Source organism: Typopeltis vanoorti, chromosome 1, assembly GCF_054136105.1.
Source record: "Typopeltis vanoorti isolate ZY-2024b chromosome 1, IOZ_Tvanoo_1.0, whole genome shotgun sequence".
In the NCBI taxonomy this organism is placed as follows: Eukaryota; Metazoa; Arthropoda; class Arachnida; order Uropygi; family Thelyphonidae; genus Typopeltis; species Typopeltis vanoorti.
Window position 1 is genome coordinate 137071124 of NC_143549.1, and position 12783 is coordinate 137083906.

The following is a 12783-nucleotide window of genomic DNA, read 5'->3' on the forward strand; positions in this document are numbered from 1 at the left end:
CAGTGTTAGTGAAGTCAATATGGAATGGAAGATTTATTTTTTTTTATTGTGGAGAACTTTGAGGTTTTGTTGAGTTTTTTGGGGTGGTGGTGGGGGGGTAATTTATTTTATGTTATTTGATTTGCAATTAAAGTGATTTTGCCTTTTTAAAAAATTTTTTTTTTAGTTTTTTTTTATTTTTTAGGAAGTTTTTTTTAGCTGCTATGACTGGTTTTTTTGTATTGATGATCATGGTCAAGAGTAAACACTGCATGGGAATATTAAAAAGTAGCAAACATGCAGTAGAGATAATCACTCCCTCACAGCGAATAAACAAATTTCAATCCAAATGCGGCCTGGACAGTTCCCCTCTGCAAGCTACTTACTTGGACTCCTTTCAGGCACAATCTGGCAAAGTAAGCAGTAGGATTATTTGCTATTTGATTGAGAAGTCTCCTGAAGAGTTACCTTCGGGTTTGGTTCTATGTATTACATTGTAGCTGGCTTGTGGAAACCATTTTACACCTATACCCTCAAATGAAGGAGTTTCCAGTTCCATGATTAAAAGATTTGAAAGAACGGAATGAGATTGGAGAGTCCGTCACCCACACTGCATGCTGGGGGAAAAATGGGGGAGGGGAGACAGAGACCAGAAACCCTACTCTAGAGATGAAACATGCAAATGCCACTTCATGCATCCAAAAAGTGGGATAGTGGTGTCACTGGGCAATGAAAGACATCTACCACCTAGAAGTCTAGTTGACATGTCCTCACAACTAGGGAAGGTATGTATTTAAGGTGGCAATACTAACCCCACTAGAGAGCTTCGTATGGAAATAGGCCATACTGCAGAAAGTTGAGGATGGCTTGGTTGGGAAAGACTATATATCGTTCAATCACAAAATAGTGCCATCTGGCTGTTAACTGTCGAATTGGCGCTATTTGGAAGTGACTACAAGTTTCCCAGGCTTCCAGAGGAGTGGGGGAGGGGGGCATCATCGATCTCATGCATAGTCTGCACAGTGCTACTTGTGTAAAATGGTGACTGATATTCCACATAGATGTAGTCAGTGGGCATAGCAGTCTTCTTCAGTCCTAAATCTATTTAGCTGTTCTCAGAGGTGTGTCTTATATTATTTTTGTTTCCCTCTTCCCAAACTATTTAATCTTAGAAATTATCAGGTATACCAAATTCCCAGAGGTGTCATTTTAAATTTTTGCTGATGTTAATATAATGTGATGTCTTTGTGTTAGAGTGCTCTTAAATTGATGTAAGATAGTGGGTATCCTCTTAGATGTTGAACATTTTGGGACTTAGCTCTCTGAATTGCATTCCATGATTGAATCTGCATAAACATTATGATGGTAAAGCATGATCTTATGTCATAACAACTGAAACATTGCCTACTTAAATAAGTATATCATTGTTTGTGCAGAAAGTGCTGCAGAAATCAACACTAAATTTAAGATTGTTATGGACAGCAGAGAGAGAGAGAGAGAGAGAGAGAGAGATAAAGACCATGATTAGCATGATGTAAGACAAAGTGCATTACCAGCTACGTGTGTGTGTGTGTGTGTGTTTGTGAGAGAAAAAGAAAGAACAATAATATCCTTTCATTGTGATGACTGCAATCATTTATAACTTTAAACATGTAATGCTTAAAGTATTTTGGGTTCTGTCTCACTGCTGAAGAAACAGTATTTGTCAGAGCAGGGAAACCTATAAAGCACTAATGAAAGCTGTATACATTGACTGTACTGTGATTAGCTGTCATGTTTTTTTTTTTTTTTTTTTTTTTTTTTTTTTTTTTTTTTTTTGTAGTTCAGTAAAATTGAGGCATGTTGATGTTTCTTATAACTGTCTTGATTTGTTCTACTTTGTATTTTTGCTATTCAAGATAAATTGGAATATATTTTAGAATATAATAGGCTCTCAGATGTCGTTTACTTCAGCATGAGGTTTTAAGAAATGTGGTTTGAATTGCTAAACTGGGGGATTTAAGATCAAATTTTATAAATGTACTCACTTTATGTTAAGCCTTAAATTAAGCTCTGTTAATTACAGACTTGTTTTGTTTTTAAATTTAGAATGCTTACTTTATTTCTTTATATTAGAGCATTTTTAAGACTAGGATCACCTTTGAGTTGTATACCATTTGATGATATTGGGCAAGAAAGTTCTAAATTATCCAGTAAAGCAGAGACTAGACCAGCAAACCAACGAGATGGTGGGCCTGTTCCACTGACCCGAGTAAAGACATTGGTATCCATGACTACACCTAGAGATTGCAGATTACATGGTACTGCCATAATGCCTCCATTTGTAGAGTTTGATATGAATTCAGAAGGTTTCAGCTGTTTATATCTTCCTAGCATAGCTCCACAAAGTGCATCAGCTCCACCAGTGGTGGGAGTAGGAATGGTATCAATGGGAACTGATACGTCAGTCATAGGAGGTATTGGTACAGGTAAGGATTGTAACATTTTTTTTTTTTTTAGTAATGTGCTTTGTGCTAATAACATTAAATGACCCTGTATGTTTATTATATCATAAGTCTCCCAAATATTTGCCAAAAATTTGGGAGATTGTTATCCTAAGATCAACTCCTACTCAACTATACTACTTATTTTTTTACACCATTTTTTTTTCTTCTTTAACCACTTTCCATCTACCTCTGGATATAGGCCTCCCCTTTAACTTTACAGTTCTGTCTATCTTTAGCCAGTGTCCACCATCTCATATCAAACCTTTCATCCTTCCATCTTGTTCTTTGGCAACCTTTCCTTCTCTTGATATCCACTCAGTACTTAATGTTGTCCACGTTTCACCTGGCTACCTACTAATATGGCCAGCTCATCTCCATTTACCTGTTTTCTAACATGTCACAATATCTTCAGTATATCTTCAACACTTCACAATATGTGCAATCTTCCAGTTTTTCAGTTGTCTTACTTCCCTAGGTACACACTGGAATAATGCATATACTAAAGATTATCTGTTCAGAGATTTATCTATATTTTTAGACATATAGATAAATCTCTGAACAGATAATCTTTATACAGCCAAAATACTTTGTTTCTTTATGTTATTCTTTTACTTATTTCTCTAACTTGTTTTTACATAAAATAAGATAAAGATAACTGACCAAGGTAAATATAGTTCTCAACAATTTCAGTACAATTGTCTGTTAATTTTAGTTCAGTATGATCTGAATTTGTTATCAGTTTTGTTTTGTTACAATTTTTAAACCTTTCTTTCTGCTTTGTATACCAAGGCCATTTAGCATTTCCTGTGCCACTGCTTTATTTTTTTCTAAAAGAACAATGTCAACTGGAAAACATAAGTGATTGAGATTTTTTTCTTTGATGCTAATTCCATAATTTTCTCATGAAAGACTTCTTGTAATGTAACAGAAAACAATTTGGGTGATATAGAATCTCCTTCCCCTATTGCTCTCCTAATACCAAATTCCTTTTCCTGATGTTCTATCTTTATATTGGCTGTTGAATTTTGATGTACAATTTTTTAATAATCTGATATACTTTGTTGGGATGGCTTGCTGTTTTAAACTATTTATTATTTCTGATTGATATAGAGAATCAAAAGTGTTCTTGAAATCTACAAACACGAAATATGCAAGAAGATTGTTCATTTGCTTTTTATATTACTTGGTTAATAATGTGGATATGACCTGTTGTAGACGATGTTGCTCTGAATTCTGCTCATTCGTATGGCTTGTTCATATTTTAATCTTTACAAATTTAGAGAGCATCAAATTAGAACTTTAGATCATTTGTTCCATTACAGTTGTTTGCTCTGAACATGCTGGTTTGAAATTCAGCAAAATTAACCAGTTTGAAAGAGGTGTTGTGATTGGATGTCATTTTGTAGGCCTATCTGTTCAGCAAATTGTTGACGAATTGGGCCATCCCATATACACAAACAACATGGCATCCTATCACAACACCTCTTTCAAACTGGTTAATTTGGCTGAATTTCAAACCAGAACTGATTAATTTTGCTGAATTTCAAACCAGCATCTTCAGAGCAAACAACTGTAATGGAACAGAAGATCTAAAGTTCTAATTTAGCACTTAATCCAAATGTGACCTTAGGGTGCTATTAAGGATAATATATAAAAACCATCATTCGACACATTGAATGCAGAGTTCCAGACATCAACTGGAACATGAATCTACACAAAACATTCAGAACTGTGGCTCATGGATTTCCATGGTAGGACCACAGTATGCAAGTCCCACATTACCTGAACCAACATGCAGCATCATCTTCACTGGAAAGCTGTGTTACAACTCACACTACTGAGCAGATGGATGGGTATGGTGGATGCCTGGTGAACATCTCTTACCTGGTTGTGAAACACCAGCTATGAAATTCAGAGGAGGCAATGTGATGATACAGTCCTGGTTTGGCCTCAAACCTCTATTTGTGGTACAAACATTGACCCCTGAGAGGCATCTTAACATTCTAGACATTGCACTGCTTCCTACTTTGTGATGCTTCTACAGAACTGACATTGTCTCTTGCAAGAATTCTACCATGCCATAAGGTTGCTGCTGTAAATGCATGATTTGTGGATATGAACGTCACCACACTTGACTAGTCTCTACAGAGCCCTGATCTCAACCCTATTGAATGTCTGTGGGATGAAGTGGAGCATAGAGTGAGGGCAAGGGATGTCTGCTGAGGACTTAATTTCATGCCTACAGGAAGAATGGTCCAAAATTTCTTTTGGACCATTCCAAAAGAAATTTTGGAATGGTTGCTATCGTATGCTTATGCTTGTGGAAAGTATGTCCAATAGAATTGCGGCAGTCATCGGAGCAAAAGGAGGTTGTTCATCGTATTAAGGTAGGAGACGTCGCTAGTTGTTCCTCACACTGTGGTGTCTGTTGACTTCTTTCCAAGCAGTGTGTGCGTGCACGCGTGCGCATACACACACACACACACACACACACAGGATTCCAGAAATACAACTTATGTACTAGCTAGAAAAAAAAAAGTTTACTAACCCAAGGTATCAGTCTATTTGATATAAAGATTGCTATAGGTGATGTTAAAAAAGAAAAAATAAATGTTATGTTGGCAAAAAAAATAAAAGGAATACATTCCTTAATTCTCGGTATATATTACATATCATTATACAGAAATAGGCTTTCTTTTAAGGTGGGTTTAAAATGTACACCATAACAGAGCTCATCACAACTCATTTTGTGTTTTCTTTAATTTATTTTTATAGTGAAAGGTGAAATTATGCAAATTATCCATGAACAATAATTTAGCAGGGAAGATAAATAATAAAATTCATGAAAATAAGAAAGTAGGTAGCAGTTGATGTGGAGCAAGACTCACAATGCACTAAGTCACATGATCCAGTCTTTGCAAGATAATGTTTTTAAAATAATAGTGAAAATACTAGTGGTGGTGGTTGGCTGTAGATGGTGTTGGTGTAGTTGATGGATTGAGTGGTGCAGATGGAGCCCTCCCTTGATGAGTCCTTGGACTCCCCGGAGGTGTCAGGTAATAATAATAATAATAATGAGTATTAAAAAGAATCTTTATTATGTAAAATTTTCACGCATTTAATTACTCTAAGTTAATTTGTGTTGCGAACTGTGAAAATCAGCTTAGGAATTACTATAAATGAGAGTTTGAAGGAAGTGGTTGAAAGTGATAATGTAGATGATGAGATGCTAGCATGGAAAGAAATTGCATGCTTACATGGACATCTTCACGACAAAATGTGAGCTCCAGCAGGAAACATTTTGTATACTGTACAGAAGGATGGAGAATGAAAGAAAGAGTGAATGGGAAAAGCATAAAAGTGTGAGAAACTGGGAGAAAAGAGATAGTATTGTATGGAGATTTGTTGATAAAAGGTATACTTAATGAGAAAGTGATGAAAGCATATTTTCCAGGTGTGAAAATAAAGGATGTTAGTGAAGCTTTAAGTTTGCAGAAGAAAAAAGAGAATGAGTTAATTGTTTTGGCAGGATTTGAAAGATGAGAAATATGCAATGAGGGAAGATATGAAACAATTGTTAGTGGAAACCAAAATGAAATATAAGAAAGTAAAGATTGAGTCTGCTGTCTCGGTATTGATAAGACAGAACTGAGAAGAAGAGCCATGATTGTCGATGAGAAGATTGTGAAGAAGGAATGGTGTGTACTTGAATGATGTATGGAGTGAATTTGATGGATTAAATTACTTATATATCCTGATGGACTGCATTTAAATGATTTTGGAGTTAGATGTTTGGAGAAAGTGTTGTTTGTTAAGAGTATGCTAGTGTAGAACCAGGGAAACGAGATGTTAGTGAAGATGAAATCTAGCATGCATCTGGCCACTCCTGTGATAAATGAGTATGTGTATAGTAATGATTATGCAATGCCAGATGGGATTTCACAGGTTTCCGATTTGAATGGGTTGGTAATGATAATACACAAGGGTAACTGTGGATTCAAAGGGACATTAAAATGCATGTACACAAATGCAAGAAAAATCAGGAATAAGAGTAAGGAGTTTTTGGCACCTGTGGGACAAGTTGGAGTGGCAATTGAGGTCCAGAGCAACACATCCTCAATCTGTCACTGAACTCAGTGCTGCTTTGATGGAGGAATGGAGACAAATTCCAACTGATGTCTGCCGCACATTGGTGGAAAGCCTCCCTCAAAAGGTGCAGGAAGTAATCAAAGCCAAAGATGGGCACCCGATATTTTGGTTTTGCCTCCTGGTATCAATTGTAAATTGCTAGTGTCCGGACATTTATTGATAGATAGTGATAAATGGAGACAAATTCCAACTGATGTCTGCCGCACATTGGTGGAAAGCCTCCCTCAAAAGGTGCAGGAAGTAATCAAAGCCAAAGGTGGGCACCCGATATTTTGGTTTTGCCTCCTGGTATCAATTGTAAATTGCTAGTGTCCGGACATTTATTGATAGATAGTGATAAGGCTGGTGATTATGAGAGACTCGGAAGTCATCTTGGAACAGTGCCATGGCTTGAGAAGCTATAAGGAAATAATGTCAGTAGTGAATGGCAAGTTGTCACAGATTGCCTGAGAGTAGCAGTATCATACTGCATGCACAAGGTCAGCAGGATAAATCAAGTTGGAATTAAGTGGATAAGTAGGGATATAAAGCAGGAGTTGTGGGGTGAGGAAAGGAGGAAATATAAAGAAGTGATCAGCCTACTCATGAGCAGTACAAAGTGCAAACAAGAAGAGTGACTAGTATGATATTTTACAGTTGCTGATGTTACAGACATAGATATCAGAACTGATGAAGACGAGGTGTTCAGCTTATTAGAAAATATGAATGTGAACACAGCAGTGGGACATGATGGCATATCAGCCTGTGTGCTACGTGAATTCCCCATGTAAGAGGATTGGCATTGCCTCTGACGAAGTTGTTCAATCTAAATCTCAGCTCTTGCAGGGGGTTCCAAGGGAGTCAAAAGAGAGTAAGATAGTACCATTGCATGAGGGTGACTCCATGACAGACATAGCAAACTATAGACCAATTAATATATCAGGAGTGGTTGTTAAAGTATTTGAAAAGTTGGTGAAAGGTAAAATACAACAGTGGGTGGATGAATGCAGTACTCTGTAATAGGCAGCATGGCTTTGTAAAGGGCTTTGTCCTGTCTTAGTAACTTATTCACTTTTTATAATAAAGTGACAAGAGGATTGGACAAAGGTAATGGCTATACCATGATACTGCTCGACTGTTTTTTGAATTTAAACTTATTTAAATATCAGATACATCACAATGTACCCAGTAAGCTATAGCATAACTGTTGACTCCATCCTGAACTCTTGTGAGTGAAAGAAATGGAAGAAGAGTGAAGGGAAACAATGCTAAATTATAATTGTAATAATAATGAAAATAAAATTTTCATTTTTATTATGGAAGAGGTAGCTATGATATTATTGTAATGTTTTTTAAATTTAGTAGTTTTCTTATAAAGGATTCTGTTTTCCTTTTCTAGCCATTCTTTATAAATGTTTTACTGATAATTTGATACTTATTTTTCAGAGCAGGTTCCTCAGACCAACTTGCTAGAGATCTATTTTTTGAGGGTACTGATGATCCCTAGTTTTTGTGTTGGATGGTGTTATGAGTCTTTGTGTATGTATTGGCTTCTCTGTGTAGGTTTATGATAGGCTGTGAAGGAAAGATATCTTGAGTGAAGATGCATAACAGGTGTATTCAGAAAAGGAATTGTGTTTGTTTTCAATTGCATTAGTAAATTGAATTAATTTCTCTGTTTTTTCGGGTAGCTTAGGAAGGTATTCGACAGTATTCAGCAGGCATAGAATTAAGTGGCAAATATATCATCAACATATATGAGCCAGACTTTGGGTTTTCGATTAGCTGAATCCAGAGCTCATTGCCTGAAATCATCTGTGTAAATATTACCTAGGGAGTAAGGCAGAGTGAGTCCATGGCCATATCTACTTTTTTTGCATATAGAAATCATTTTGCTACATGAAATAACCAGAGCAAAGTATGTGGGAAAAAGTGGATCATGATATAGAGCAGACATGTATTCTATAGAAGAAAACAGTGTCAGTGATTAGCACCTTTTTGTGAAAAGGATAGTTACATCAAAATTGACTGATCATTGTTAAAGGTGACACTCTTAGTTTTGTTTATGAGGTGTTATGTATTTTTAATCTAGGATGGGAGAATAAATAATTAGCTCAAGTGCTGGTTCTAGTTCCTTGCTTGAATGATAATTAGTGTTGTCAATTCCTTCCACTGTTGCTCACAGTGGCATGCTATATTTGTACCTTTTTGAAAGACTGTAAATTCTATGTACACAGACATAATGCAGTAACAGCTTTTAATGGTTTCTTTTAGCCATACAATGACTGACTTAAATAATTCTGTTTTATTTTTAATGCCCTTTGTTCAGTTGTAGTTGACCAGTTGCTAGGTGTTGTTGTTGGTTATGAATAGGTTCATTTTTGTAGATTTTTTTATATATTTGTTAATTTTTTGTAGTCAAGAATTTGCCTTTGAATTTGTTTTGGTAATAACTGTAGCTCTATTAGTTTTCAGAAATTACAGGAAGTACTTTGTTGGAGCTATAATTTCTGCTTTGGTTAGATTGCTACTTAGTGGTTTATTATTACTTAACATGTTTTAGACCTCTTTCAGTTGGTATCACATTGATGCAGAGGAAAGGTGAATTGCACTTGCATTCTGCATTAAAGAGAGAATGTTCAGATGTGTGTGTGTGTGTGTTTCTTCTTTGTCATTTGAGAAAGTTGCAGAAAATGACAGGAGCCATTAAGTTGTGATTATTCTGCCTCAATAACATTTAACCTGTATTTTGAATATTTATTTTTAGTAAAACTGTTTTTTGATTTTTAACAAAAGACTATAATGAAGTAACATTATGTGAAGTGAACATCATGGTGGTATTACCTATACTGGTAGAGTTTTCCTTTGTTCAAATGTTAATTTAAAACTCTGATTTTTTTTTAAATTAATTAATTTTTTAAATATTTTTTTATGTATTACTGTATGTTACTGTAAAAGATTTTACATTTTGCCTCTACTTTTTTTTGAGATTTAATTTTTACTTAAACTTTGACATTTTAATTCTTAACTTTGTAGGTGACAGAGTTTTTCCTCCTCAGCCCGGCATATCTTTCTCTACATGGATGTGTGTGGAAAAGTTTAGTGATCCCCATACTGATCCTCATTGCTTAAGGCTATTAACTTTAGTACGTCATGTACAAGGTAGAGATGATCATTTAATTTGCTTGAGTTTGCAGTTATCATCACAAGATAAGGCTATCCTCATATCGACACAAGAGACTCCTTTGCTACAGACAGGTAGAGCACATTTGCTTTTGTATTGATTAAGCAAATATGTATTATAGGATTAAATTTTGTTATGTTCTAAGTACAGTGAACATAGGTATATTTAATTTTTGACTGACTGACTGATAGTTTTTCATACTAATGGAAGTTTGACAAGGATCTGGAAAAGGCATACAATAAGGTACCCAGGGAAAACCTTTTCAAAACACTGGAATAAATGGAACATTATACAGTCCAATATATAGTCTATTAAGTTCTAAGTCAGCGGTTATTGAAGGAAGTACAGGAAGATGGTTTGATGTAAAACCAAGTGTAAGACAAAGATGCATACTATCTCTACTCTTATTCATCATCTACATGCATTGTTGCATTATGAAAGAAAGTAGCATTAGGCCTGATATTAGAATTGGAGATCAAACTTAGCCCTTTTATTAAGGTGCTTTTCTTAACATGCTTTTCACTAGATGTACTCTTATGCACATCTAGCACAAGTCTCCAGGATTAACTAAATTGAATAACAGCTATAAGACATTTGACATGAAAATCAGCAATAAATATACCAGAACTATGAAAATAAGCAGAAACATCGAGCACATCAACTGCATTCTGAATAGCAAATACAAGGTAAACCAAGTAAATACAAGGCAAACTTGAGTTCATTGCTTCAAGATTCTGTAGATGGTGTTATGGTGTGAGGTATGTGCTTTTGGTATGGAACTGGTCTCCTGATATTGCTGAAAGGTCAGGTGTCCTCCAAGTAATATCCAAACATTGTTGCTGATCAAGTCCATCCTTCAGTGTTGACTTTTTATCCAGCGGGGAATGGTTGTTTCATGGACCACAGTGCTGCTGTCCATTACACAAGAATTGTTCAGCAGTGGTTCAGCAAATTCTGCCATCTTCCCTGGCCACCACAATGCCTGGATCTGAGTCCCATTGAGAATGTATAAGACATGTTAGAAAAACAGATCCGAGGGTAGAGTCGTCTTCTGTCAAAGATAAGCCAGTTAAAGGACTGTCTGATGAATACCTGGTATTATAGACATAGATCCAATCTGTCAAACCTCATATGTGCATAATTTGGGCTAAAGGAGGTCCATCATGATATTAAATAAAAGTTTTTAATTCAGTGACTGGTATGTGTACTTTTGATAATGTATCTCTTAGTTGTATTTCCATTCTCGATCATGAAAATAATCTCACATGATTCCTTTGAAATAAGTTTTTATAATGATCATTGATTTTACTGTGTCCATATCCAATCAGTTCACTAAAATGAAACACTTTCTATAAAGCACTGGAACCAGGCGTTGTAAAAATAAGTTCAATAATGATTTTTCATACTTTAAAAAGGAATGTTTTAATTATGAAAATGAATTTTCCTTGACTTGTGATGTGGACTCTAAATTTATTTAGAGTCCACATCACAAGTTTATTTATTTGTTATAAAGGTAGTGATGTTTTACTTCTTTGCATTTTTTATTTAATCATTCTTGTATTTTTTTGGTTATTTATTCGATTACTGTATTACAGAATTCATCTTCATAAAGCTTAAATTGTAAATGCATCAGAATACCATCATTAAGCCAATTATATTATAACTTTTCAGTATTGGCAGGTAAATATTCTTCATTGTGCTTCATTTTAATTTTGTCAGTAAAAATTTCAATCTCATCTGTTATTTCAAATGTCAAATCATATTTTTTTTCAATTCTCTGAACTTCAGTTAAAAAGAGTTTGGCTGTGTAAGAAAGGTGTTAATAACAGCAAAGTGGATTTAGAAAAACAATTTATATATATATAAATATATATATATAATACTGTTGGACATTTTGGATTAAGAAAGAAAAAAGATGATTCTAGTCTTTTAGAGAATATTATGGTCTGTTACTCTTTCCAAACTAGGCAATAAAGCCAATAAATGACTTTAGTTATTCAAACCCTTATGGCATAAATATGAAAATGTTGATAAAGTTTTACAAGTATTTACTTTGCAGGCCAACTGTAATAATCAGTCTGTGGTAATTTATGTGCATTATGCATCATGTAGGCTGCACATCCTATTCTAGTGATATTTCTGTTTGTAGCTCTTCAAAGTTTTATAAAGACAAATAACACATTACTGTGTTTCCATTTTCATTTGGAACCACAGTAATGTGTTATCCACTCCACCAAGAAGTTGATAAATTTTTCTCATAACTTTAATTTTTCCAAAAGATTTAAAATATGATCAAACCCTTTTTGGGCTCCTCCTTTTTTCTTGTAAATAGTATCATCATTATCATCAAATTCCTGACATGTACCCTCAAGGGGTGTGTGTACAGGATATGATAGTACTACATGAAAAATTTACATCATTACTAACTTCCTATCTACAATTTTCCTCCAAATTAGTCTGTTACTTGTCAAGACTCCAACATTATCAGATCTTATATTTCTGTCTTCTAAGGCACTTTTTACCATATCAATCCACCTATATCTTATGAGTGGAATGCATTGCCTGACTCAGTCGTGAGTTCTTCATCTGTAAATGAATTCAAGAGGAGATATGATAGATATTGTTTTGATAGTTTGTGTCTCCCACGATGAGTCTACTGACTCCATGGAGATATCAGTAATAATAATAATGTCTTGGCCTTCCTGTGAGTATTTTTCCTGCCAACCTGGAAGAGAACACTTGTTTTGCTAATCTTTCCTCTCCCATTCTGTTTAAGTGACCATACTACCTGACATTAGCTCTGCTAACACATTCCTGGATGCTAACAATATCAAGATCTTTCGTAATATCCTCATTTTTAATACGATATTGCCATTGATGCCATCTGTTCATCCCCCTAATCTTTCTCAGGACTCTCATATCTGCAGTCTCCAGTCTTTGGTCGAGTTTTTTTTACTTCTAACCCAGCTCTCAGATCCATAAGTTAAAATCGGTTTGAAACCTGTC

The 12783-nt window shown here is 35.0% G+C and overlaps 1 protein-coding gene across 3 annotated transcripts in view; it reads left to right on the forward strand.

Moving 5' to 3' along the window:
- bchs (WD repeat and FYVE domain containing 3 bchs) overlaps positions 1-12783 on the forward strand; it is a 1305514-nt gene that overhangs the window by 396381 nt on the left and 896350 nt on the right. For all 3 annotated transcript variants that reach the window (XM_090399415.1, XM_090399420.1, XM_090399430.1), the window contains exons 20-21: positions 2095-2447; positions 9630-9851. In XM_090399415.1, the coding sequence (XP_090255541.1) occupies positions 2095-2447; positions 9630-9851 (575 nt within the window). The remainder of the gene's footprint in view (positions 1-2094; positions 2448-9629; positions 9852-12783) is intronic.